Source organism: Tympanuchus pallidicinctus, unplaced genomic scaffold (assembly GCF_026119805.1).
Source record: "Tympanuchus pallidicinctus isolate F22 unplaced genomic scaffold, pur_lepc_1.0 scaffold6, whole genome shotgun sequence".
Taxonomy (NCBI): Eukaryota; Metazoa; Chordata; class Aves; order Galliformes; family Phasianidae; genus Tympanuchus; species Tympanuchus pallidicinctus.
In genome coordinates, this window is record NW_026294780.1 from 19,093,039 (window position 1) to 19,120,324 (window position 27,286).

General features: G+C 35.7%; 1 protein-coding gene across 2 annotated transcripts in view; it reads right to left on the reverse strand.

Moving 5' to 3' along the window:
- TPP2 (tripeptidyl peptidase 2) overlaps positions 1-27,286 on the reverse strand; it is a 48,209-nt gene that overhangs the window by 922 nt on the left and 20,001 nt on the right. The window contains exons 17-29 of one of the 2 annotated variants that reach the window (XM_052705827.1): positions 26,778-26,932; positions 25,693-25,809; positions 24,033-24,133; positions 22,728-22,824; positions 22,335-22,472; positions 20,731-20,975; positions 20,457-20,535; positions 18,450-18,488; positions 11,378-11,529; positions 11,170-11,266; positions 10,135-10,265; positions 8,653-8,860; positions 237-356 (exon numbers count right to left, since the gene is read on the reverse strand). In XM_052705827.1, the coding sequence (XP_052561787.1) occupies positions 237-356; positions 8,653-8,860; positions 10,135-10,265; positions 11,170-11,266; positions 11,378-11,529; positions 18,450-18,488; positions 20,457-20,535; positions 20,731-20,975; positions 22,335-22,472; positions 22,728-22,824; positions 24,033-24,133; positions 25,693-25,809; positions 26,778-26,932 (1,679 nt within the window). The remainder of the gene's footprint in view (positions 1-236; positions 357-8,652; positions 8,861-10,134; positions 10,266-11,169; positions 11,267-11,377; positions 11,530-18,449; positions 18,489-20,456; positions 20,536-20,730; positions 20,976-22,334; positions 22,473-22,727; positions 22,825-24,032; positions 24,134-25,692; positions 25,810-26,777; positions 26,933-27,286) is intronic. The other variant, XM_052705828.1, reaches the window with a different exon arrangement.

Sequence of the window (27,286 nt, forward strand, 5' to 3'; positions counted from 1 at the left end):
ACGATAACAGGATAAACACTCAAATAATGATTTAAATATGCAGAAGAGTTTTGGTAAATACTCTACAAAAAATGAAAGAGGAAACTGGGACCAAAAAAATGGGACCAAACATCAAAAGCTTGAATAAGGTTAACATTTTGAGTTCTACAATGTAAAATATAACAAAGATTACGCCTCCTGTGGTTAAACATTTACTCAGAATTAATACAGACCACATTTTACTAAACAACCTTTACCTGAATGCAGTTTTTCAGGTTGTCTTTTGTTGGCTTTTCTTCTGCAAGTTTTGTTGCGAACTTGAGCCCTCTCCCATACATTTTGTTGGCCAGCGCATGCTTATAGGCAAAAGTCAAAACCTACAATATGAAAATAAAACAGTTTAGATATTAAAATACTTGGCTCTTACAAGGCTTAACAAATAGTAGCAGATTCTCTTCAGGAAGTAGAAGTGATTTAAAGCAAAACAATGACATGAAACAGATTGCATTTTTTTTGCAGGAAAACAGATGATTCCTAGTAGCAGTTATAAACAAGAACATCCTAGAAACTACTAATGACTTTGTGGACGTATCTGACTTTAGAACATTTTACGCAATACAGACATCATTATTCAAATTCTTTAGTCATCACATTTCTAGGTTGTTTGGATTTTCATTTGCTAGAGGCAACTGCATAGTAAAAAGGAGTTTAAACAAAATAAAATCTTCAAGAACCAGGCAGACGTATCTTTGATCCACAGAAACAAAGACTCCATTAACAGCGTTGGTTTGCAGGAAATAAACTTATTGCAGAAACAAATATGAACATATATACTGAATGATGTATGTGTGTATATAATATATATATACATACAGAGGTATGCACATAGTTATAAACAGGCAATGAAGACAGGAAAGCATGAAGACAAACCTCAGGTTTTGGTCAACTCCTCAACACTATTAAGAATAGATAAGAAAACTTCCTCTTGATACTACAAACTCCAAAGGTAGAGTTCACAATACCTGACAATGCTGCAACTAGCATTTGTAAATGAATGTGTGAATGAATGTGTTTACTTCAGAGATAATGTGAAATAAACCAGGTTCTGAACACTATTAACAGTGTTCAGTGTTGCAAGGTGGTTCATAGTATTTCACCCATCATTAAGAACTAGTGATGAATCAGGACATTTTCATCTATTTCCTTTGGAATGCTTACAGTAAGTTAAAAAAAAAAAAAAAAAGAAAAAAAAAAAAAGAGTGACAGCACTAAAAATGGAGAACATGACATTACTATTATTTTTAGTACAGTTTTAATGCAATCTGGTATTAGAGTTTGCAATTCGCTTTCCCCTCAGTCACCACAATGATTTTCCTTTTCTCTGATTCCTCAAATGAAAGTCAGTTTTCCAACGAGTACTTAAAATTGAGAAGCCAACAAAAAAAAAAAAAAAAAAAAAAAAACCTCAAGGGTGTTCAGACATAAATATTTTGCATTATAAAGATTTAAAATATTTTCTACTAATAAAATATTAAGGAATCCAATATTCCTATCCTGCAAGGACTGAAGAACCTGCCTAATTTTAGCTATCTGAACACTCCTTCTGAATGATAACTGACATGCAGTATTTTTCAGTATCTGTACCTGAAAGACTGAGCTAGAAAAGGAAATGGCACACCTAATTATCATGGAAGTGAAGGTACAGTTTTCTAGGTCTGAAGAGCCAAGTACTTCATATGCCAAGCACTCAAGCATTGCCTATTCTTCTGTCTTCCAGTATTATTTGGTTATGTTGAAGTATTCACTTAAGCTGCAATAGCTTTTGAATACAATTTGTACTAGTTAAAGCACACACACATATGCAACAATGAGCATAGAGCACCATTCACATACAAATCTTTCCAAATATTGCTATTGGAAAAGTACTTTGCATGCTGCATTCTCAATCCAAACACTTCTGAACAACTGCTCAGTGGATCCATCAGCAGACTCAGTTGATTAAACTAAACTTAAAGAAGTAAAATGAAGAAAAAAAAAAAATCCTTTCTGAAAGTATGATAGAACCACAAACCAAACCAAAAGAAAACAAACCAAAATCAGGTGAGAGATGCATTGGAGCTTTCAGCAAACATATTAAAGGCTAACCAGAAATAATGTCACTGCTCTATTAAGAAAGCTCTTACCTGACCCTGTAAGTTTTGAATGGTTACTGAACATCAGTGATAAAGGCAGGATGAAAGCCACTTGACAGCATTTCTTTCGTAACAGGGCTTCCTAGAGTTTTTGTAGCAAGAAAACAAAGTATTTTACGAAATACCCTTACTCTGGCCAAGTAAAAGTTTGGGTATTCCTAAATGAGGAAAAAAAAAAAATCTCTCAAGGACCAAAAGGTTGAAACAATGCTCCAAGACCTTTTGATAAAAAGATCATTTCTAAGTGCTTGAAAAAACAAACAAACAAAAAAACACAACCCACAGTCAGCTGTAAACAAGTAAAAATACTAGAAGTTTGTTAGCACTTCAGAAGTTAAGAATAATGCATGGAATGCTTTAAAATCGGTATAGATTAACAAGATTTAAGAAATAATACCTCATTACTTGTGCATATATTGATCAAATTAAGCCTTATAAATTACAATAGTGCAAGCTTTACAGTATCACAGAACTGGAGCTCATTCCTCGATGTGTGTAAACAATAAAAACGGGGATGCTATTAAGATATAACCAACAGCTGCTATCAGATTGTATACAACAGCAAGTAAACAAATCTATAGTGTACAAAAACAGCTGCTAGATGTAAGAATAGAAATGAATTCTAAATGCTTGGTATTATTTCATAACTTCAATAAATACAAGGCCAGCTTTTACAGAACAAATGATACAGATGAAAAGTTGACCAAAGAACTGTATCAACGGAAACAAAAAACAATATGCACTTTTAGGATGCTTTGGGGTTGGGAAATAAATGTTAGCTCCTCCGTTCCCAAGCTAATGGCCTGTAATAATAAGTGTACTGAAAGCCAGACCCACAGAAATAGTTGGTAATCGCCTGCCAGCTCGCTGACAGCTACAAAAAGATGCATATACTTTGGAGGATAAAGCTCTGAAATGATCTCTCAAGACATTTGCATGGATGCAGTATTTTCAAATCTGAAAATGCTCCTTAAAAAACCAGCACACTTAAGGTCCACCAATACTCAACAATTAGCTAATGAAAACCTTTCTGGCATTTTAATACCTATACTTAGCAAAAGGAAAAGAGATTTGTATAATTAGTTACTTCATTATTTGAACTGTTGATTAAAACGTATCTACATTAACAAATAATTAAAATGCTACATTACACAACACCTATAGACAACACAACTCACTGTAAGAATTATAAGCATGACAGCTTCAGTATTATCAGGGAGTGAGCTTCTTCAGGCTCAAATATAGCTATGGGAGTAAACTAAGGTTTCTCAGCTTCTTATGTTGACTCTCTGCTCAATCAAATATTACAAATAAAAGCAATATTCATACAAAAATTGACTTATCTTATTTTCAGAGAGGGAAGGGAGTTCATGGAATCAAGTGCACAGCAACAACCTTTTGGCAGTGACTGAGCATGATCTGCTGGAACAGACAGCTGCATCTGACAGTAATATGAAAAACACTCCAGGCCAAAGATGCTTAAAAGGCAGGATGGAAAGGTCTGGGTATTTTATCTGTTTACTTATTTTTAAACATGACTTTTGCTTAACCTTTGGATTAGCTGTTGGCGATAAGGGGAGTTAAATTCTATAGATGAGCCAACGTCAGCAAGAAATAGGTAAATCCTACTACTCTCCTGTAGAAGTTTTGTTTGAAACTGGTCATTTTGGCCTGCAAAGTGTACAGTTATGCTCAGGTAAATGAAAAAAAAAAACAAAAAACCAACAACAAAATTTATACTTCAACACTAAAAAAGTACTAAAGCATCATCACAAAAGTGCCTGCATAATCAAACAAAAACTTGCTGAACAGAGCTATCTCAACTGTGGTATATTCAAATTGCTTTTCTATATAGAATACATATTTTCTTTCATGCATCATTTGAAGTAAAACTTCAGAGAGAAGTGATCTAACTAGAACAGAGGAAGCAGGAACAACGTACTTACTATCAACAGCAAGCACCAGTCTTCCTACACACTTGCTATAACATGACAAGCATGACACTTCAATGGAAAATAGGCAAGTAAGGGAACTTAACACCTTGTGTGTACCTATGTGTGCACATACTTCAACAGCAGAAGAAAGGTTGCATACAAATAGCACTTGATTTACTAGAGGGTGAGCAAAAACACACAGAAGTGATGATATTTTCAACACATCTTATACACACAGAAGAAAGCATGCTCTCTCTGGGTTTTCAGAAATCCACTTAGCTTTTAAACATTGTCATCATCTGGAAGAACTTTGACCCAAGTGAAGCTTTGAGGTAAAAACAGTTTCTATCAATGCAATGTTTCTTCTAAAGCTGTTAACATACTTGAAGCACTAGCGTACCGTACCAATTATTAACACCCACTTATTCTCACCCTGTTGCTCTATCTTTAGAGCATCAATGACACAAAGTCATGTTCACGTACAGTAAGAGCTCCACATTTTCAGTTCTAACCTCGTGTTAGAATAACTTAGCTGCCTCTTGAGGATTATGAGGATGTTCAACACAAGGCCTACTCCTGCTCCTACATTACTATTCCAAACTTTACCTTTCCTCTTTCCATGTTTATATTCCCCCCAAAAAAGAAATGAGTCACCCAAGGTTAGGCAATACAATCAAGCCACAACACTTCATTTTGTGTTGTCCCACACAGTCCCATTTAAGTCTTTCCAGAACACAGTCAAAGAAATGCATTTTGGTCATTTTTTTGGTTTGTTTGTTTACTACCAATGGGAATTTTCTCAAGCCCAAGTCTGAACTGAAGATTATCATAAACAGAAAAGACAAAATTTTTGCCCTTTGTTGCAACAATACTTGTCTGTTTCTTAGAATTTATTTTGAAGCTTTAAATACTACTATGTCCTCAATGCTATTCGCAAACTTCTCTCCAGAAATCTTGATGGAAGATGGACACTTGGACTAGGTGATCTTGGAAGTCTTTTCTAACCTTGGTGATTCTATGACTCCTAAAAGGATGTGGATGTGAACTACACAAACATTAAGATTCCTCTAAGATGCTCAAAACTTCAGATTTTCCCCTACCAGTCTTCAAAACAAAATTACATGCACTAGGCACACTGTTTCTAAAGTAGTAAAATAATCCAGTAATAAAACAGTAAAACTGTATGCAACAGTGAACCAGAGACTTATAGGAACAATTATTCTACATGGATAAAAAGTTAGGAAGGAAGAAAACTAAATGCTAGTGGTGATATTTAAAAGATGACGACATTTGTGTTTATTCAAGCAGAAGGTTGAGAAAGTTTTAAAACACAATCCCACCTACAAAACTTGCCATGATAAAAACAGATTAATATTGACCAGTCAGCTTGAACATCAGAAGCAGTTTGGTAGAAGTGGAAGGAAGGCACTGCAAATTGTTAAATTCTTTTTTTTTTTTTTGTAGAAAAGTAACACATGTATTGCTATTCTCACAGTATACAGCAATAGATAGAAGAACATAACTACATTTTTCCTATTTATTTTAATGTCAGACTATACTAGGACATTAATAGAGCTAAATAAACATATAATGATGATCCAATTATGCTTTATGGTTCTGAATGACCACATGCAGTAGAATTGCCAAGTCATGGCCTCAACCAATGGTTGAGCACTAGGTGAGAAGGCCTAGCAAAGCCAAGGAGCCCAGGTGCAAGCAATGCACATGAGTGACCAGAAGTAGTGGAGCCTGGGTCCACACCTCCCTGCCTCCATTTAAGGATTAGCAGCCAAGGGAGCAGCATCTCTCCAGATAGCTATCACTCTCCTGTTGAGTTGTTACTGTTTATGAGAAGGGATGAGCCAATTTTCCTTCTTTATTGTCTGCTATCGGTCTGTAGTGTATTTGAGGGCACTGTCATTGCTTTTTTTTTGTCATACACTACACAAAGAGCACTACTTTGCTGGATAGAAAGCACAGTGCTAAGAGCTTAAACAGCAGGTATGAGCTGTCAAATTGCTTACTAGTTAGTTCTCCTGGAAACTACCAGGTGGGCATGACACCTGTTAGCAGTGAAAATAAGAAAATACAAACCACAGCAAACACAGAACTTCTACATAGCAATGAAGAGAAACAGTACTGTTTTCTCTTTTGAGAATAACTCCCTGGGTCTGACCTTAGTTCTTTTCTTCAAATCTGTTAGCAAGGAAAACCATTAGAGTGCATTACTGTCTCCTTTCAAAGCACACAAAGACCTGAAGTCACACTATTTTCACTCCTCATTCCTTGCAGAGTTTCCAGAAAGAGAAAACAGAAGTAAAAATGTGAAAAGCTAAGTCTGTTCCAATAATCATACATACGTGATGATACTGCTTGAAGTATTTTTATTTCTTTCCCTTCAAGTTTTTTTGTATTTAATCTGTAGGGGTTATAACTGCTGAACAGTACCATTGGGAAGATGAGAATATATATCCATGACATGGTCTTTTGAAAGATTAAACTGATAGCAAAATTATCACCGCATAATTGCTGACCAGCCAACAAGTACGCAGAAAGCAGAAAGAAAAGCAATGCAGGAACTAGCAGGCTATCTAAGCTACTTGCCAAACTATGACTGAAACAATTCAAAGATTGAGATTTCAACACCTATCTGGGTAACTCATTCTAGTGCTGGATCACTTCTACAGCAGAAAGACTTTCCTTTTGCTTACATACTCACTCCTATGGTTTGTCTCTGCTGCCTCCTGCCCTGCTTCTGGGATCACTGTGAAGAGCCTGGATGCATCTTCTTTTTACTCCCTGCCTCCATCACACATTATTCACAACATCTACCTAAGCTTTCTCTCTACTGGCTAAACAGTCTCAACATTTCCTCATATGACAGATACAACAACAATTTTTGTGGCCCTTGTAATATTATTCACATTACTCATCACTGCTATACTGATACAGAGCAACTTGTTCAGCAGCAAGAGACCAAAAATGACAAACTGCAGGTGGGCCAGGTGGGGCTGAATAAGTGAGGATAGATATGGGTACAGGACAGAAAAAGCATAGAACAATGACATATCTCAGGAATTTTTAGGATGACTCAGAATTTTCAGAAGCCATTGGTCTAAAATACCCAGAGCATTCCACAACAGTTCTGCACTAAAAGTAGTATTCCTAATCACTTTAGATACGCTTTAGTAGTAACTCCAAGAAGGAAAGCAAACAACACACTGAATAACCACAATGGAACTCACTTCCACATGAAATGCCACAACAATGTTGGCCTTTTAGTTACTTATTGAACAACACAGCGGCATCCATTTTCAGAAGAAAACCTGAATTGCATACAGATAGGTCCCATGCTTGGATCCAAGAGAAGTTCAGATCCCTAATCTGCCCAAATCAAACCACAGTTGCTCATTCCAGACCCAGAGCTCTCTTCTTGATACACTTCCAGTAGGACAGCTGTGCTGATAGTTTTTCCCACTGAAAACATGAACATCATGTTTATAATCAAAAGATTAAAATAGAACAGGGTTCATTATTACTAGTATTGTAGTTATAGATAGGCAGCAAGAACATCCTGTCCTACATAGTATGATTAAAGCACAATCTGCTACCATGGGATACTACAATCAGACTAAGAACAGAAGAAAAATGCTTAAAAGATGTATGTGAATACATGCACTACAAGAAGCGAGAGCAGCTACCATCGACCTTTCAACCTTCTTGTTCAAACCTCCAGCAAAAGCACAAGCTCTTACTAAGAAGACTATTTATTGTCAAGAAATTAATAAAATTTTATTATTTTCTTTTGTAACTATCTGAAGTGCAGCTTTGGCAGCTTAACTGAAATAGAAATAAACGCCTCTTTTGTCTTCCAAAGCCATATGTAGAATTACACACAGCAGCTAATTAAATAATACATAGTAACTCAACCATTAAAAAGTCAAAAATCAGTGAATTAGTATACACAAGTATAATGTCTCAAGTAATATTTTTTCTTCTGGAATAGCTGTTTCAAACAGAGAGACAAACTTAGTTCCAGTCTTAGTAAACTTAAAATAACAGGAAGTTTTCTGCTAATAAATTTTTCAGTGTAAACATTTCCAAGAATTTATTTTACTTCTATAGACATTACTGACAGCAAAACACAAAACTTCTGCTGTCTATTTTGTAGAATAAGCAACAGAATGTAGGACTAAACAGAGTAGCTGTTTGTACTTCTGCATACAGCTACAGCAGCTAGCAAGTTAACCAAAAACACTGCCTGAAAGGTACAGAGAGAGGCAATTCAATGAAGCAAGCACCTTTTTAAAGGAAATCTGGTACACTATACCCTTCCTTTTAACCCTATGTTAATATACAGAGAGATGAGCTTACCACAGATTTGCAAAATCTCTATGGAAAAAGGTCACTAAGGAAGCACAACTTATGGGGACAGCATGAACATGCAGAAGGGAGGAACATACATGTGCACACAGAGGTGGTGCATAATTCCAAGAGGAGCATAAAAAAGTACAATATGCAAAAGGAAGTCTGCTCTGCACTCTTACCTTGCTGTCAAACAGATCAGTCCATTTTGTTGTTTCCCAGAACGTCTCTGTCAAGGCTTCTGAGCAACTCTCATGATCCTCATCTTTGCCTTCAGCATCACTGGAAGCAGCCCCATCTTGGGTCTGCAGATGAAGAAGCTGGTCAGCCAGCGCGCTTCCTTTTCGACAAAGTGCATCCACTAAAGTAGTCTTCTGTTTTTCCATTTCACTAGAAAAAAAACAGCAAGAAAAATATTAAGGACTTTTCATAGACACATCATTAAGAACAGAGTCAGTACTGACAATCAGCAGTTAGCACGCAGATTGAAAATAAGCACAAACATCATCTTAAAAACAGAGCTATTTACTACAAATAAAACTAACTGAGAAAAAAAAAAATATTTCTGAGACATACTATACATTACAAAAACTCGATTGTTCTCCTCAGTTTGAAACATCTTTGGTGTCTTACGGCAAGGGCAGCTCAGGATTTTAAAACTGGGTAAGCCAGCACCTAGAAATAAAGCTTTACAGCTCTTGGCATTACAAGCGGAGTCAAATCCAGCACTAACATGAGCAGATACAATTCTGCTGACTTCAAGGGAATTGCACCCATTTAAAGCACCATTACATCTGGTGTTTAGTTTCAGATGTTAGATTCAATCACATGATCTAATGGTTCAACTTACCAAGAAATCTTTAGAATGAAATTTATTATAGCATAACTTTGTTTTTATGTCAGTGACTCTAGAATTACACACACGGATTCAGGAAAGCTAGACTACTTTTACAACTGAAATCTGGTATATTATCTAACATAACAAATAAGCATTCAATCTCCCCTTCTAAGGCCCTAATCTTCAAATCTGTAGCTCTTATATTTGTGACTAAAACCATACCACAATAATTCTCTGGACTAGGGTATCAACTTGAACATACTGTCATCCTAGGGATGAATACTGATAATTCAGGGAAACATATCTAAAAGTAAAAAGTAACATAGGAAAAAAAAAATTCTCAAAAATACTCAGAAGCAGAATTACGGTCATTGTATCTTAAACAAATGAGATTTTTGGCAAGCAGTTACTTCTAAGACTGCTATCAATTTTAGCTTCTAACCCAGTTACAAAAGGTTGCAAAGTATTATGAAAAAGAAGTTAGCATTCCAAACACAAGCCTCTACATCAAGGTTGTAATGGTTTCCTCTGAAGTGACATTAAGTTTGATACAACCTTAGTATCCCATTTTTTCAGATTCATTTACATCCTGAAAGAACCCTTACTTTATTTATCATTTCTAGACAACCCACTGCAGACTTCAGTGCTCCTGTATTCTTGAAATATAGTAAGGAACAAAATCCTGCAAACAAGCTTGAAATCGTCTGTGCTTAAAACAATAAGACAAGCCATTCAAAACAATTACAGTCATTCCAATTCTTATATGCAGAGAAAGTACAGAGATTACAAAAATAGGATGCAAGAAAATTATTTACTGGTTAGGTACTTTTTTATAGTAGTGGCATCAGGTCTGGGATCAGTCTTCATAGCAAAATAAACTGCTAATGCTGTTTGATCAATATGAGAGATTACGGTATTCGCGGCTTCAACAATTTCATCAAGTCTTTTCATACGGTCCTAAAAGAAGGGGAAGAAATGTATTTAGTGATATGAAATCATGCTACTTGATTGCTGATTTTATTTATTACCACTAGGATAATTGCAAAGGCATGCAGAAATAAGGTTAAGTGATTCAATATGCCTTTTCTACACCTTCTCCAACTTCTCGCATGGAAAAACCTGATGGTAAGTCTGCATTATCAAGATACCCCACGTACATAGTACATTTCACCCAGACTGTAAAAAAAAAAAAAAGTGAACACACACACACACATACACACACAGATGCAGATTTTACAGGAATAAAACACCTTCCAGAACAAACTGATGATTTATCAAGGAATAATGGTAGCAGTTATTCACTTCTGACTGAAATGTGAAATCAGAATCAAACAGGAAAAAAAATTAAAACTACTGACATACACATGAAGGTGTCCATCATTAAGATGAACAGAAATAACCCAGGCACACAGACACTTCTGTGTAACAGTTTGCAGTTCTCATTTTTAAGGACAACGACAGATGGTAAATAAAGCTGTATTATTTCAAAGGTTACTGTCCTTGCTTGTCTGGGCAATTCTGCTATGACATCAGTTCATAAGAGGAGCAAAATGTTAAATGTACTCTGCTCAGATACCATCAGAATAACACTTTGTAGCCTAAAGCAATAGGTTTAGCTGAACAAGAAACAGATGAGAAGCCAACATCCTATATGAAGGCACACCTTCTTTCGTTCTATTGCAGGATAAGGTAATTTATGTTCAGTTAGCTTATATCACTGTCAATCTAATCTAATCAGGAATTCCTGCTTTATTGCACTGAGTACAGCTATGGTAATCAATTCAAGGCCAAACATGTATAAGGATTCAGTTGTTTAGGCTAAATAAATGCAGTGAGACAAAGTTTTAAAACATTAAATAACCTTTTCAGAATCCAGTTGATGAAGTCTAGCAACATATAGTGGAAGATGATTAGGAAAGGCTTCTTTCAACTCGTTGTACACATCAGGGGTATCCAGCCTAGAAGAGAGGAGAACATGAAAATAAAGATTCTGAAGTTCAAAGCAATGTTTTTCCTAGTTTCTTTTGCATAGCTGCTTCAAGGTTCTGTAGTAACGACAGCAGACATACTTGGTCATCCATTGTATTTTTAGATCTCGTAAAGCTTCAGCAAATTCTTCTTTCACATCTTTTTCTTTTTCCTGTTCTCTTTCTTTTTCTTTGCTGCCATTTTTACTCTTGGATGGTGATGGTATCAGATGATAGTGAACTGTAAGGACATCCTGGAAGTGGGAGAAGAGGCACATACTTAGGGGGATACAAAAGCTAAATAAATCACAGCAAGCAACTACTCTGAGCTACACATACACTGAATAGGAACTCCAAGAACAAAAAAGTATTATTACTCTCTAAGAACTACATTTTTTTTTTTCAAGCAATATAAAGGTGCAAATAAAATAGCACACTTGGTACAAGACTAAGCTTAAAACTGAACAAGTTGACTTTTGTGTACTCAGATAATTTTATATAATATTAATTAGGGAAACAGCAGTGGCTTTTTAGTTTTTGTTTTTAAGGAGAGCAAACAGCTTGGTTAAAAGGTAAAGAAGTCAGAGATCCTATCCTACAAATCTGACAATAAACAAGCAAATGAAGATGACTGAACTCCAGAAATACTACAATGATATACACATGAATTGCATCATCCAATAAACAAGTTTATTTCTCCTGAATGAGCATTCCTTAATTAGCTACTGCACTGATGGTCACCTATGTCCTAGCTTGCTGCTACAGAAGTCCCAGTTTCACCTGTATTTGTGTTCAAAATAGCTGGAAGATAACAACTTATTTACTACTATGAAAACTCTAAATGCTGGCACTGAAATACTACAGCTTGAGATCATGCTACTCAACAATCAGCACAAGAGAATCAGCTACAAGATCTTCATGTTAAAAAACTAACTAACCTAATACAATGCTCTGAAAGCCAATCCTGAGATAACTTATAACTTAAGTTTTCAAATAAGCCAATATTAGACTTCAGTCTTTCTCTCTAAGACATTACAGCTGCTGGGGGAGGTTATTTTGTTGTTTTTATTGATGCCTTAAAATAAAAAAACCCACAAAAACAACACTACAAACTGAACGCCGAAGGCACATACACAGCTATTCTCTATTTAAAATACTTCACAAAGAAGATTGCTTCAATTTAAATACTTCAAATACAGTTATCCTGTGGAAATATCATGTTAACTGTTGTGCTGTCTGATCAACTGCTCTGGCTATTTAGTTATTCAGATCAATTACCCTGAAACAGACTTGTGTGAATATATAAATGAAATCAGCACTGCATAATGAAATGCAATCTTGTGCACAATATATTTCAATCATTTAAACAGAAATTATAAAGGTGACCACAATAAATGACTACTCATAACTTCGGAATAATGGACTTTAACATTACACATCTGAATCTATTCAAGAATGGTGGGGCAGAACAATTTTATTTCAAATGACAGTTTATCAGATCAGCAGCTTGCTAAGTAACCAGCATAGTTTTCAGTATGCCTAAGACAAAATGACATTAATGTTCCCTTCCGACAATTATTCCTGCTACTTATCATGCAGTTAAAGGTTGAACTACAGAAGTGACATTTACAGATATATTTTTAAAGGTTGTTTGGAGCACTACTATACATTATAGTTTTCATAGGAATTACCCTACACCAGTATGAAGTGCATGACCTATGTACACACACCTAAACAAGACTTCAGCAATACCTTGACCAAAGCACGACAAAACAATTCACAAAGGCAAACTCATGCAGAGGAGGATACAGAAGTCAGGAACAAGGTGCTGGGGCTGACTACAGTAATTAGAAAGGTAGAAACTAATAACCTAGTTCATTAAAGCAAACCAAACATTTTAAGATGTCTAAAAATCTAGTCCAGTAAGAAAACCTGAATCACTAGTTTGCAGTGTTTAATGAAACACGTTCTACTAACACTTGCCTGAGAAAGAAATCTGCTTGCCTGGAAGTATTCTAATATTTCAGGATTTCCTTACTTAGGGGCCTCCTCTACTCCGCTTAGCTAAAAAAGTTTGAGGTTATCTATTCAAATGCTCGGGGCATTCTCAAGCCTTGTCTATATCAAAAGGCTGGTTTAAGGTTTTAAATCAAGTGTAATTACATTAGCAAAATCCTAGTTGTAAGAATGAACATTTTTATTTAAGCAACTAATTCAATGTAGGTCACTCTGAAAGTAATCCCTCCTATTTATTTCCATGGAAACTACATCAGATACAAAGAACACGATAGCACTATTTGATAGAACAAATTCTCAGCTACAAAACATTATTTTTCAATGTATTCCTCACCGTTAGTTCAGCATTTTTGCCAGCAATAAATAAGAGCCATAACAATCTGTACCAGAAGAAATAACCCACTGCTGCCACTGCTGAAAAGCAGCAGCCACCACCTCACTGTGCTCACATTCGCTGTTCAGTCTCCATAAACATCCTGCAAGTGTTGATGAATGTCAGTGGGCACATTTTTTCCATTCTGAAGGAATACAATGACATCCCTTTTCTTCACATGCACTTCCATGTCAGACACCACTTTGTCAGAATGTCCTTCTGCTACCATTGGCTGCATGGCAACAAAACGGAATGGAATAGTGGTGGAAGGTTCAGCCTCTATTGCCATATCACCAACCATTTTCCTCTGACTTCATGGGCCAACATAATAAAATAGGAGGCACTACTTTCAGAGCAGCCCTTGTGCATCGCTGAGCCATCAAAAAGGCAGTAAAATCACTGCTCTCAGCCAGCTGTTTTTGGTCTCATGAGATTCTACAAACACTACAAGCTATGACCACTGAAAGGAAAACAGTAGGTCTCATCTCTTGGTACGTTTTTCAAGAGTTTACAGAAAAATATGCATGCTTCTCTGCAGAAATCAAATGCATTTCAAAGGGTAAATATTGTCTAATAAAACATGATAGGCATAAGATAGACTGAAAGCATCCGCATTCTCTTATCTCTATTCTATGAGCAAACACTAGCATTACTCAAAGCTCTGCATCCCCCTCCAGTTACCAGAACATCCCAGAATGACAATGCTGTTGCCTTCAGGGAAACTCTTACTGGAGATTAAAGGAGAAAGAAGGTAGCTCTTTATGAATCACAGAACCACAGGCACTGGAAGAGACCTCAAGAGATCATCAAGACTTCAACCCCCCTGCTAAAGCAGCTTCACTACAATATGTCACACAAGAGCTACAAACTGAATGGCAGCAAACAAGAATATTATACCTTGAAAGGATTACTTCAAGGCAACGTACAAATTAATGTGAAAGCTGCCCTTTGTTTATCCTCTAAAAAACTTAAGCAGTATTAAAAACTTTGGAAGCATACATGGTATGCACTTTGGTCAGTATACTCTCTGTACAATTTGGTAAGCCTCAGATGGTTTACTTTTAACTTGAACTATAACTTGTACATATACAATATGTACAATGCCCTCACAGGAGCTATATTAATAGTTACCAATTTCATTTAAGTATTTTCATTTATACTTATGTCTGATGTTTCAACATCTGGAACCTTATATGGAAATTCCATTTAAAAAATATTTTCACTTCAAGGCTTTGCACATCATAACTAAAACCTCCTTGAAGAAAATCATCTTTTGTCTTATTTTCCATTTAATAAATGCCATGCACATGCATGTCTACATACACACAGCTGAATGTGTCTAAGGAATTTGTATCTACTTTAAGATTCAGATAATTTGTATACCATTGTTTTTATGGCAATCATTTTATTTAACTGAAAATGAAACTCACAAGTGAGACTTAAACAAATTGGGCAGGCACACTTCATTGTATTATTGAAAGCTGGATAGACAAGGATAATGTTTAAAGCTGAAAGGAAGTAATCTGACACATTTACTCTTACGATTCACTTCAGGATTGTATTCTTTGTTAATATCTGCATAGGAAATAATGGCAAGCTAGGGAGAAATGCACAAATTCTCTACCTCTCAGGCAGGCAAGGAGAGGGAGATGGTTGTCACCCCTACTCTGCCCTTATAAGGCCCTGTCTGGAGCACTGCATCCATATCTGGGGATCTATAGCATAAGAAGGATGCACAGGTGTTTTTGAGTAAGTCCAAAAGAGGACCACAAAGGTGATCAGAGGGCTGGAACACCTCTCCTATGATTAAAGGCCAAGGGAGCTGAGCTTGTCCAGCCTGGAGAAGAGAAAGCTCCAGGAAGACCTCACTGAGGCCTGCAGAAGAGATCAGGAAAGACTCTATTTGGGACTGAAATGGCAGGACAAGGCATCCAGTTTTATAGTCAAGTAAATAAATAAACAAAAGGAGATTTAGATCAGATCTAAGGGGGAATAAATTTTCCTCAGAGAGTAGTGATGAACTGGAACAAGTTGCCCAGAGAAGTTGCAAATGCTCCATCCATGGAAATGTTCAAGGTCATGCTGGATGAGGTCCTGGCCAGCCTGATCCAGTGGAAAGTGTCCCTGGCACTTCACTTAGAATCAGATGACATTATGCTTCCCTCCAACCCAAATCACTCTGTACACTGCTGTTTAAAATCTGCATTATGTAAAGTAACAGAATTGTTTCTTGTAGACCAGACACTAGCACCATTTCCATCCTACATTAAAAACAAAAGCTGGAGACAAGTTGAAAGTCAGATTGTAACCATATAAGAAAAGGTAGTTTGTGAAAGAAGAAATGTATGAAGAACCAAATTTTTCATTATTATTATTTTTTAAACACGGCTGTTTAGCATATGCTTACACACTGCAAACCAAGGATAAGTCAGCTTCAGTGCCAATACAACACGGTTCTTCCTACTTCAGTGGAAATTGAGAGTTCCAAGAAAAACATCACTGAATTCTGAACTTCATGCTTATCAAGTGATCAGTAGTCAAAGAGAAAGGGTTTTTTTGTTTTTAAGGTCTAGACATACTGAAGACAGGAAGACATTTCATAAAAACCCATGCCTAAGGGTTTTTATTTTTGTGTTCAGATAAAATTAAGTCCCATGGCACCACTTTTGAAACAGAAAATTAAGGATTAGGTGAATGCTTCTGGGCTACACTTCCAGTAAGACAAAGACTCTTGCTTATACTGTGGAAAGTCCAGTCACAAAAGAATTAACTGCCTTCTTTGGAAAAAGGAGGGTGTCATTTCCTGACACAGCCTGAAGTTGCTTTCATACAAAATAGAATAAAGACTGTTTCTGCAAGAAACAGTCATCCTGGATTATTAGCAGTGTTGAGCATACAGGGGCAAGCTAACATTGCCCTTCTCCATACCTCCTCTCTACCCTACCACTCCCCCCCCCCAAAAAAAACCACCAAGAAACAACACACAAAACACTAAAAAAAAAAAAAAAAAAATCTGTAGACTAGTCACTAGTATCAAAACAAACTTATCCATAAAACTAAAACAAACACTGCTAATCCTATCAGTTGGTCCTGGACTTACATCTGCAAAAAATAAAATAAAAATCTACGTATGCCCTTTTGACTGACCAGGCTACAAAAGAAATATAGTAACAAGTTTTTGAGCATGGAAAAAAAATATGTATCTGCACTACAGGAGACTCAGAGTGACAGGGCAGGGTAAACATATGAAACTTGCCCAGAAGGATGCCCACAGACCCGTACTCTTGGAAAAAGCTGTTCATTAATGAAGCTATTGTGGATCAGTGCAGTGAAATACAGTGAATTTCATGTATCCACTATTAGTGTGCAGGTACATCTTGTAAATAGTAGGAAGTACCCAGAAAAGGAACAACTTTCATTTTGGCTTATATACTGCTCAGGTATGAACACAAATCTGTTCTAAAAGGAAAAAAAAAAAAAAAATAGCATAACGTGCAACTTTTAGTTTGTTTTGTTACTTTACATTATGATTGGAGATTAACTCCCTTATCACAGATCTACTTAATAAGGACTTTATATCCTACCCACTGGAAATCATACATTCAGAAGGATTTTTAAAACACCTTTCCAAAAAGTGATCTGCATAATTTTCAGTCAAATTATGAAAATAAAATTGCAGCAAGTTAATTAAATTAAAATCTTTCTGAAGTCTAATCACACACAGTTATTACACCAATACCAAGTTAAATTAGCAGGCCTAGTTACCAGTCATTTAAAGAAAACAACAACAACAACAACAACAACAAAAAAAAAACAACAAACCAAACAGATTACTGCCATCAGCTATGGCATTCACAACTCTCATGCCCTATTTCTAATAAGAATCCTAACTAATTTGGATGCTGTTCCAGAAAACAGTACCTTGAAAACAAGGGAATGAAAATAGCCTTATAGCTTCAGAAGAACAAAACAAGAAATAAAGATAATCACAAACCTCTCCCCACAAACAGCAGCCCTATAGAGGTAGCCTGTTAAAACAAACCTTATAAAAAAAAAAAAAAGACAAGTCTCTGCCTGCTGAAAGACTACCATCGAAAGTATGAGAAAGTGCAAGACTGAACATCACTTAGTCACTTGCTTTGTCCCACTCCCCAAAATGCATCTTATATATGCCACACGTTCTTCTCCCCCTTCTCTCCCCCCCAGTTCTACCACCTCCTACACCACCACTGTATATACTCTAGCCTATAGCAAGTTATATTTGAATAACTGAATAAATATACGTGAATTGAGATACTTCTCAATCAAGGTCATCCTCACTACAAAAGCTGCTTTTTAGGATTTTTACTTTTTTTTTTTTTACACAACTGTAACAAAGCCCTCATAAGCAGACAGTTGTTCTGGTATGCAGTCTGGTATCCAATAGTATGTCAAGTGTAGGTCTGTATTCAATTCCTAATCTGCAGGCAGAACATAATGGGTAGAAACACTTGCCACAGAAAATCTTCACTAGAAACACTGAAGGTGCCTGTGTATCTCACAGAAAGTTACAGACCACTAATCACATGCATTTTTATGGCACTTATTGCAGAAATATTCAGATGCTGACGTGCCTCTCAGTTACAGTGAGATGCATTTACAGTGCTAAAGCAAATAACCCAGGACTAAGGAGGTAATGAGGGAGACAAATTAAAAATCAATTCTGGCAGGCAAATTCTGTAAGTCATATGCAAAAAGACTTATATAGATATACAGATATCTTTGTCAAAAACTAACATTCAGTACCTTTTTAAATTTTCCTTGTCGCTTTGCTGCAGACTGCCCCTGGGAGTTAGAATAACATACTGTAAGAAAACATGCACACACCACACAGGATGGAGACACCTTCTCTGTACAATTATGGTTACGTTTTCAACCTACTTATTTTTAAACTGTTAGAGAGTCACATCTATGACCAAACATGCTCTTAAAGCATGCTCTTTCATTTTAAAATTAATAAAACAGTACATTATTGTATGTAGTTCTTTATTCCTGTAAGACAAGCAAGTGTTGTTAACCACTTAGCTTACATTAATGACATTACAGAAATTCATTTTCCAAAGCACAGATTTGAGGTGTTAACTGTTTAGTGGCATTGCTCCATTTCCTAGGAAACGTACAGAAGACATTTCCCTGAAATTGCACCCACTTGCTGAACTAGAGATAACCCCCCCTGACTACTCATTCTTTTGTTTGCTATTACATACTGAGATCCACTAAAGGCAATGGAAATAAGTTGATATTATTTGATATCATCATTTCTTCAGTGAAATACGAACATTTAAGTCTTAGAATATGATATACAACAGGCCTCAGCTAGAATTCTCTGAATGTAAGTTCTTATGTATTCTTCACCACCAAGAAATGAAATTCAACAGGCAACACTTATTACCTCCTACTTGCCAGCCCAAAAATCCTTGTATATAATCACTTAATCTAGTTATAAAATAAGAACTAGAACCAACAGTTCAAGAAAATGCAGAATTCAGGTTGAGTCAAGTATACTACATTGTTACAATGGATTTATCATGGATTTCAAGGAAGTACGTTTGCAAATTCACAGGAACCATAAATATATCTAAACCTTCATAGTTTAAAGAGCTTAGCTACCTTTTTTATTTTTCTACCCCTCATTCATTCATTAATACTCTCAGTAGATATTATCTAACTTGTAGTTACACATGAGTTTAATATGTGCAATTTTCTTCAGAAGTTCTACCAGCAACACATTAGACTGAATGAACTACCCCTGTCTACTCAACAAGATCTAAAGGTATGTGTCAACCTCCTCACAGAAACTTAGTTCCTTTAAAAAAACAAAACAAAACAAAACAACACACTGTAGTTCTATCTAAGTTAATCAGTCACATTTAGTGATATATGAACAGGGATTACTTCTAAATACTAACCATCAATCACCAGCACTGCTCTAAGTGCATTCTTTTCTTTGCCAACTATTTAAAAATATTTGAATAGCTAAAGGAATCACAAGATACACAGATGAGTAAACTGGTTACTTGTAAGCACTGCTGCACAACAGATTCATTCAAGTTAGCAAGTAGCTTTTATAGGATACTACACCATGAGCAAAAATACCACATAGCTTTTTTTCCCACCACAACATAGAGATCTTATGGCATTCTGTTGGAGCATACAGTCATATTAGTGGCTGACAACATCAGTCTGCAGTAGGTAAAAATATCTGCTTAGGTATTTGAGACAACAAAACAACTTCTCTGTAAAAATAACATGTAGGTGTTAAAGAAGGACTTAGATTTTTTTTCTGCAAACTGTATGCATGCAGGGAAGAGTATAGTTGCTTACTAGAGAACTAACGTGCACAAAACACATATGCATATAGTTTCCATTCAAAAAACGACACCACATAAGGCATTTTAACAAAGTCGCTTTCATAGGCTGCCACGCCAAAAAAAAAAAAAAAAAAAAAAAAAAAAAAAAAAAAAAAGCAAAAAAAAAGCAGTTTCTTCTAGAAATAAGGATTCAGAAACAAGGAATTAGAATTCAAAATTCAGAAGATGCAATTACATTTGAAATTTTAAGATGATAATAAAATTAAGAAGTTACTTTGACATTATAATGAAATAACTGCTTCAAAAATGCGTTATGTCACTAGAGGTGGTGGTCTTCACAGTACTAAAACCATAACATACAGTGTGCTTCCTTGGCATGCTATTTACCCACTTCAGAAATTTCCAAAAAAGAAGCTATCACCCATCCATTAAAGATACTCACAGCTTTCTTTCCAAGTTCTGTTTTAGACAGTGTAAGAGCTCCTGCAAGATAACATCCTGGTCCTGCTCCTTTTGGTATTCTATTCAGTGAAAGAAGACTCGGCATTACAACTAGGTTCAGTAATGTTCTGTTTGGACTACAATAATTTGAACAGTGTGAGAAAAATATAATAGCAAGCGTAAAAAGCTAGACACTATCAAACAAAGCATGATTTTATTTAGGTGTAGAAGTGGTGGTTAGATGTAGTTGAGAAAACAGAACTTCAGAAACTTACTTGTCATCAGGCAGAGATGTAACAAAGAATGGCTGACTGTGTTTTGGTGGTAATGTCAAACTGTTGGATTTCTTCTTTCCTAAGAGAGCAAGACTATGGTTTTCATAAATATCTAAGCTCAAGGTACTAGACAACCTGTGTGAAACAATAAATGGAAGGTCTTTGATGCGATCCAGCTCACTGTTCTGTTCATGACGAATTTGTAACCGAATAGTGTAATCTCCTTTTTCCAGTTTCACAGAATACTGAAAGAAAGAAGCACTTGTAAATGTCAAGATTAAATACTTCACAGTATTTAACAGCTAAACACCTTTTTGATTGACTGAAAATAATTCATCATTTTAAGACCACAAAATAGGCTGACATAATTCATTCCCATTCTAACACTGTATTAACTGCTCAAACAGAAATCAGACTTCTTGTTAAATGTTCAGTGCAAAACTTCTGGCAGGTCTGTCTTAACAAGTATTCTGTTTACTGTGAACTTCAGGTGTTCAGTGGTTAAGATGACAGTACATTTTCTATTGTTCTAGCAGTTTCACACTGCAGAGTTGAAGGTCGCGCTTTAAAGAACTGGCAACTCTTTGACATGATTGCACAAAGCTTTCTGTACCTGCCATTAGGAATGGATGGATGACATTTATTTACAAAGCAAAGAAAAAAAAAACCATGGATTTTTAGTTATGAAAATGTTCTTTAATTTTTACCAACTTAAAAAGGCACCACAAAGATATTTTGAGTAGCAGTATGCTAGGTTCACTTTAGGATGTTTCTGGTGCTGTTGCTATAATCCAAAAAGGTAGTTCTGAGAGGGGTTAATTAAGGACTACCCTTCTCCCAGAATCTCCTTCTCCTATATTAGAATCATGCTTCCTGTTGATACAACTTCCTGGATTAGAAAATTTTGAATTGCTTTGGAATTGTTCTATGATGCAGAACATCAGAAATGCAGTGCGGTGGTGCACCAGGTGCAAGTCACAGACTACTTTGGTACTTTTCAAGACACGCTTCAGAAGTTATCTTTCATAGGACTGACCATTGTGGAAGCATTTCTTTGAAACTCACTTTGAAAGACAGCAACAGGAAGTAACTGAGTTCTAGCATTTAGAAGGCTGCTTAAAGACAAACTGCATAGATAAGTCTTTGTGAATGAAACAGCAATTGAGCTATCAGACTACAGAAAAAAAACAATATATGCTTTTACATAAAAGTTTATGGTATCATCTTCATAAAACAAACAAGTCGTCACTAAAGGCAACTGAGCTTCAGTTCATTTCTTGAGAAGCCCCATCAAAAATGCAAGAGATCACGAGTTAACTGCTTTTTGTAGAAATAAAACATACCAGAGCTCTTAGTCTTTTCTTGGAAAAGTAAATCAAACTCAGAAAGTTCACAGAAACAAATCAGTCAATTATTATTTTTTTTCATTCAAATGTATCCTCACTGAAAGGTGTGACTGTACTTCTTCCTCATCTCTTCACAAGATGGCATTGTGCCTATGCATCAGGGTCTGTTAGGAGGTGACAGCATGCATGGAAGGGGAAAAACTCCAAGTTTCACAATGTGCAGAAATCAGAAGATATAATAAATACAGTACTCTGTACCTGATGTGGATAGGCATCTCCTGACCCCATCTGTCTTTTGTTTTGGTCAAAAATAATCCACAGTTGGCTATCAAATTCAGATTCATACAATAATTCACAGAGAAGTGGGCAGCTTGGAGTTACTTCTCCACTCTTAGGCTATTAAAAGAAAGTTCAAAACATTTCAGCCACTGTTGAATGAAACAAGTATAAGTCTTACACACATTCAAGAAAAAATTTGACCTGAAGCCATTTGAAATCACAGTAGCTCCTAAAGAGAACCAGATCAGAATTCTGAAAGTTAAGAATCTAAAACACTTGTTTCTGACAGAAAGGTAAAGTTAAAACTTGTTTTTTAAAAAACAGGCTATATTTATCAATGACTTACAAAAAAACAACAAGCATAAACTCTACCTGATGGAAGTTGTAGGTCAAAATCATCTCATACAGTTGACGGTTATTTGGTAAAATATCTCTGGATCCCAAAGGTTTTATTTTAGCACTCACTGGTCTGCAGTTAAAATAAAAACAAACGAAGAAGGCACTGCTAAGAAACACGTATCTGCTGTCAAAACTTGTATTCTTTAAGCAGAAAGATTCTGAAGCACATCTGAATACAACACTAAAATTTTCAGTTAAAATGAATGATAGTTCAAAAAATGTTTAGCAATGTTACAGACACTGGGAAAACAAGAACTCAGTAAGCACATCTAAGCTCAAAACTAAAAGCCATTTAAAAAAAAAAAAGGGAAAAACAAAGTAATTTATTATTAGGAAAAAAATTAAGTTGCCTTCTCATCTGAGCTTTAATCAGCACTTTCAGTCACAGACTGGTTACTGGCACAGTAACTAGAGGGCAGACTACACAGTCGATAACTGTTTGCTATAGAAATTTATGTTAGAAGAGAATTTGTAAGAGACATTGGAGTAATACCACAAAGGAACAATTTTAATGCATACTGCCTATGTAAAACTCAGAAACTTGAACTCTCAGAGTCCAAGATTACCACTGCAGGGTCCAGGATATGGAAAATATTAGATTACTGACCATTGAGAAATTGTCTGGCCAAAACCTTACACGTACTGCTTAAAGTGTATGGCATCTCTTTCCCCTCCTGGAACTACCAACGTTAGTGACTACTGCATTGATAAGTAATTTTTCCTCCATGCCAGCATGTGTCAAACAGACACAACCGACAACAGAAGAAATACAACTTTCCACATGAAACACAGTATCAGATTCTACAGTAAAATATTTCCAACCAAGCAGAAGAGAGAAAATAATGTTTCCAGGTGAAAATTAGGCAGGATCTGAGGCAGCTGCTTCAAAGGAAAAAAAAAAAAACCAACAAAAAAAAGGTGACACCAAATAACTCCGTAGAATTTATTTCATTAGATACTAAAATACCTTTTTACAGCTGCCTCCTTTGGAAGCACTGAGAAGTTTCTGTATTTTTTTTTTCCTTTCAAATTTAGATTAAGAAAAATTTATATGGAAGAAGTCACAATAATTGTCCAATTCTATCAAAGCTAAACGGAACTAAAAAAATAAAATGCTAATAAATTTAACAGGGTTTCTAAATTCATGCCTCCAAACCCACATAAAGTTTTACAAGAAAATACTTTTGTTACCCTAGATTTCACTGTTCATTTGTGGCCATTTTAGACACACACTAATAGTTCCCTCACTTTTGCCATACAGCTCCTCAGAAACAGTACCTGAGAGTTTGAATCCAGCTTTTCAGGTTTATGCATGGAGCAATATCCTCATACTTCAGCATGGACTGAACATCAAACCGTACAATTCCTTCTGAAGCATGCTGAAGAGAGAACACATAACACTTATGCTTTTATGCATTTGTAACATCAGATATGGACCATCTGATTTATCCCTCATAAATATAATAGCTGTAACTATATCCATACTAGAAGTAATACTGTGAGTTTCAAAGCATCACAAGTTTATCTCTACTTGAAGAAGCAGACATACTGGGACTTGAAACAACAAGAAGAAAACTACAATAAAAGCAAGAAAAATTACTGACTGATACAGCCAGAAGTCTCACTTATATTTATTTTTTCAAGACTATCCAGTATTAATAATTTAAGGAATTTGTACAGAACTGTATAAATCACACATAGGGCATATGTTTCCTATGAATATGTAATTCAATAAATGCAAGCATTTTTCATTTAGAATCTTAAATCAAATATTTTATAGTGTTTCTGCATAGGATTGTTATTACAGAATAGTTTATGTTAATGAAAGAAACACTACACACAAAATTTAGTAATGATTAAAGTGATTTTGGAAGTCTGCTTTTTCTAGCAGTATTTCATGACAAAGCCACGAGTATATCAGCTTTATTAAAATATAATTTATTGAATTTTAAAATGTTTAAGAAAGGGTAAAAATGCATTATCTCACTTTTAACTCCTCACTTTTCAGTTCATCTGACACCTGTGGTGTGGCTTGAACCCACTTCAGTAGAGGCTGCCATGCACAACACCAACGCTTCTTCCCCCTGCCTTACTGATTCAAGACCTGGTTCCTTAGCACAACATACCCTTTCCTTTTTCCCCCAGGTTACTCAGCTCTTAGAGCCTGAACGCATTCAACTGCAATTTGTTCTGGCCCTCAGCTGGAAAAAAAAAAAAAAAAAAAAAAAAAAAAGGAGGAGCAAGGAGAAATCAGTATGGTACTGCATCCTGCAGAACCATCTCAGCCCTTGAAAAAGAGCTGCCAAAAAAAAAAAAAAAAAAAAAAAATCAATCCAAGGCAGGTTGCACAGGACAGCAAAGAACACTGCAGCAAAGCACAGTACTGTAAATAAGATACTAATGTTTTTAGTAACTTTTTAGTAACTCCCCAGTCCTTTGGTATCACAGAGCCTCAGCAGTCATGATGCTGGCCATCCATCATGCCTTCAACTGACCTAAACAATGAATCTCAAACCAAAATCAGCACATCTCAACAAAAAACTGAACAGAATGAAGTAAATTTTAGTAACGTTTTATTCAGAAAATGCTATTTGGAGTATTGTGTTTCAGCAAAGTTTCTTCACACAAAAACTCACAATAGTTACAATGTGAATCTTTCAATATGCCCTTTCTACTGGTGTCATGGGTATTTTTTTTTCTGCTCATTTTTCCCTTGCTGATTCATAATGAAAGGGCATAGAAAATTCAAAACTAATGGGATTTGTGCAGGACTAAGTTTCTATTTACCTATTTTTAACGGAAAACACAAACATCTTAGGTATAACCATGCTTTTCGTCTACTTGAGTACAGAATAGAACAGAGAACACTTTTTTTTCTTTAATCTGATTTGTCAGAGAACTTCAGAATGATTCTAGATAAACAGACTGGAAGACTTACCATGTTTAGCTGAGGAGTAGCACAAAGTACACCATGAAAAGAAACTGTGTAATTAATGCTAACGTCGCTAAGGCTTGCCCACCAACGAGCAACACAAAATTCAATTGTTTTTCCAGCCTGAATAATAAAAATGGAAAGTTAGACACAAACTCTCATCTCCTCTTTCTATTCAGCCCTGCCTTTCTCACTCCAAAGCCAAGAAAAAGGGAGAATATAGCTGAAAAGTATATACCCTTATAGTGTCTAGTTTACTCCAATTATATTATTTGCTACCATACAAAATAAGACATTACACTTGATTCCCATCAAAACAAAGCGTGCCATGGGTATACACTAGAAAAAAACCTACAGCTTTTGAACACTACATATTCCATTCCCACTCTTTCAAATTAAATAGACAGGGTAGTTTATAGAAGACATTAATATGTATCAGAAAACAAGATAGTGCTCTCTACCTCAAGAAGACATGAAGCTTGGGAGGTTTTCTGTTGCTACTGTTTTTTTTGCTTGCCTTTTTTAAACTAACATGATAAAACTTACAAATCAAGCCATGTATCCTACTGCCCCCACTTGACATTTTCACACAGTGCAGGACTTTCTAGCACAGAAATCATGACCTCTCTTAGCCAGGGAAAACTTGATTAGTGGACTCAGTGGACTCATTCGCACACCTGAATATCCTGGTTCTGTTTTAGACTGTTGAACTAGAATTAACCAAAGTAAGTACAATTGTAAGCCAGTCAGTATTACTTGGCTTCAATATCAAAGAGATTTCTAAGATTATCACATTAAGCATTAAAAGCAAAATGTGCTGAACTAAATCTATTCAACAAGACTTAGTCCCTGTTTGAAAGGGAAACAAATCAGTCTGTATAAACAAGCACTAATAAATTGATGAAGCTATCTGAAACCTTTCCAAAGGAAGAAAAAGGTTTCATTCACTACTATAAGAAATGATTTATTTAGGTTGGGTTTTTTTATTTTCTTTTTCTCCCTAAAAAAGGAAAACAAAACACAAAACCCCAAGATCAACAACAGCAAAAACCTAGATGTTCTCTTTCTTCTACCCCCCCACCATAACTTACTAAGACAGGAAACGCTTCAGTCACCGATCCTTTTTCTGGTAAGGACAGAAATTTGTAGAATTCATGACTTCTGTATGCTTTCTGTTTCACTAGCTGAACAGCATGAAGCACAAACTTGGCAGTCACATCAGAGGAACATGAACATATTGTCACTTCTAGACAAAAGAAGTTTAGTCACAACAATGAAGAATTTTAGACAGGAAATGGAGATTCAACAGAAGAAAGCCATTTACACATGACAATCACAATTTATAGAAGATCAGCCCCATATGTGAACAATGCCTACGTATCAGTTATTTATTAAGATCATGTCAGATTAAGAAAAACTAAGCAGGTTCAGAGATCAAATAAGAACGGTTACTCAACTTTATGGTAAAAACTAATAGGACAGTACACATTATATATCTGTACAGCATAGATTACTGCTGAATTTCAAATCAAGAGTCTTATCAATAAACTTCAGTACATATGAAAGATTTTTATTTATTAATATCACATATGTAGAAGAG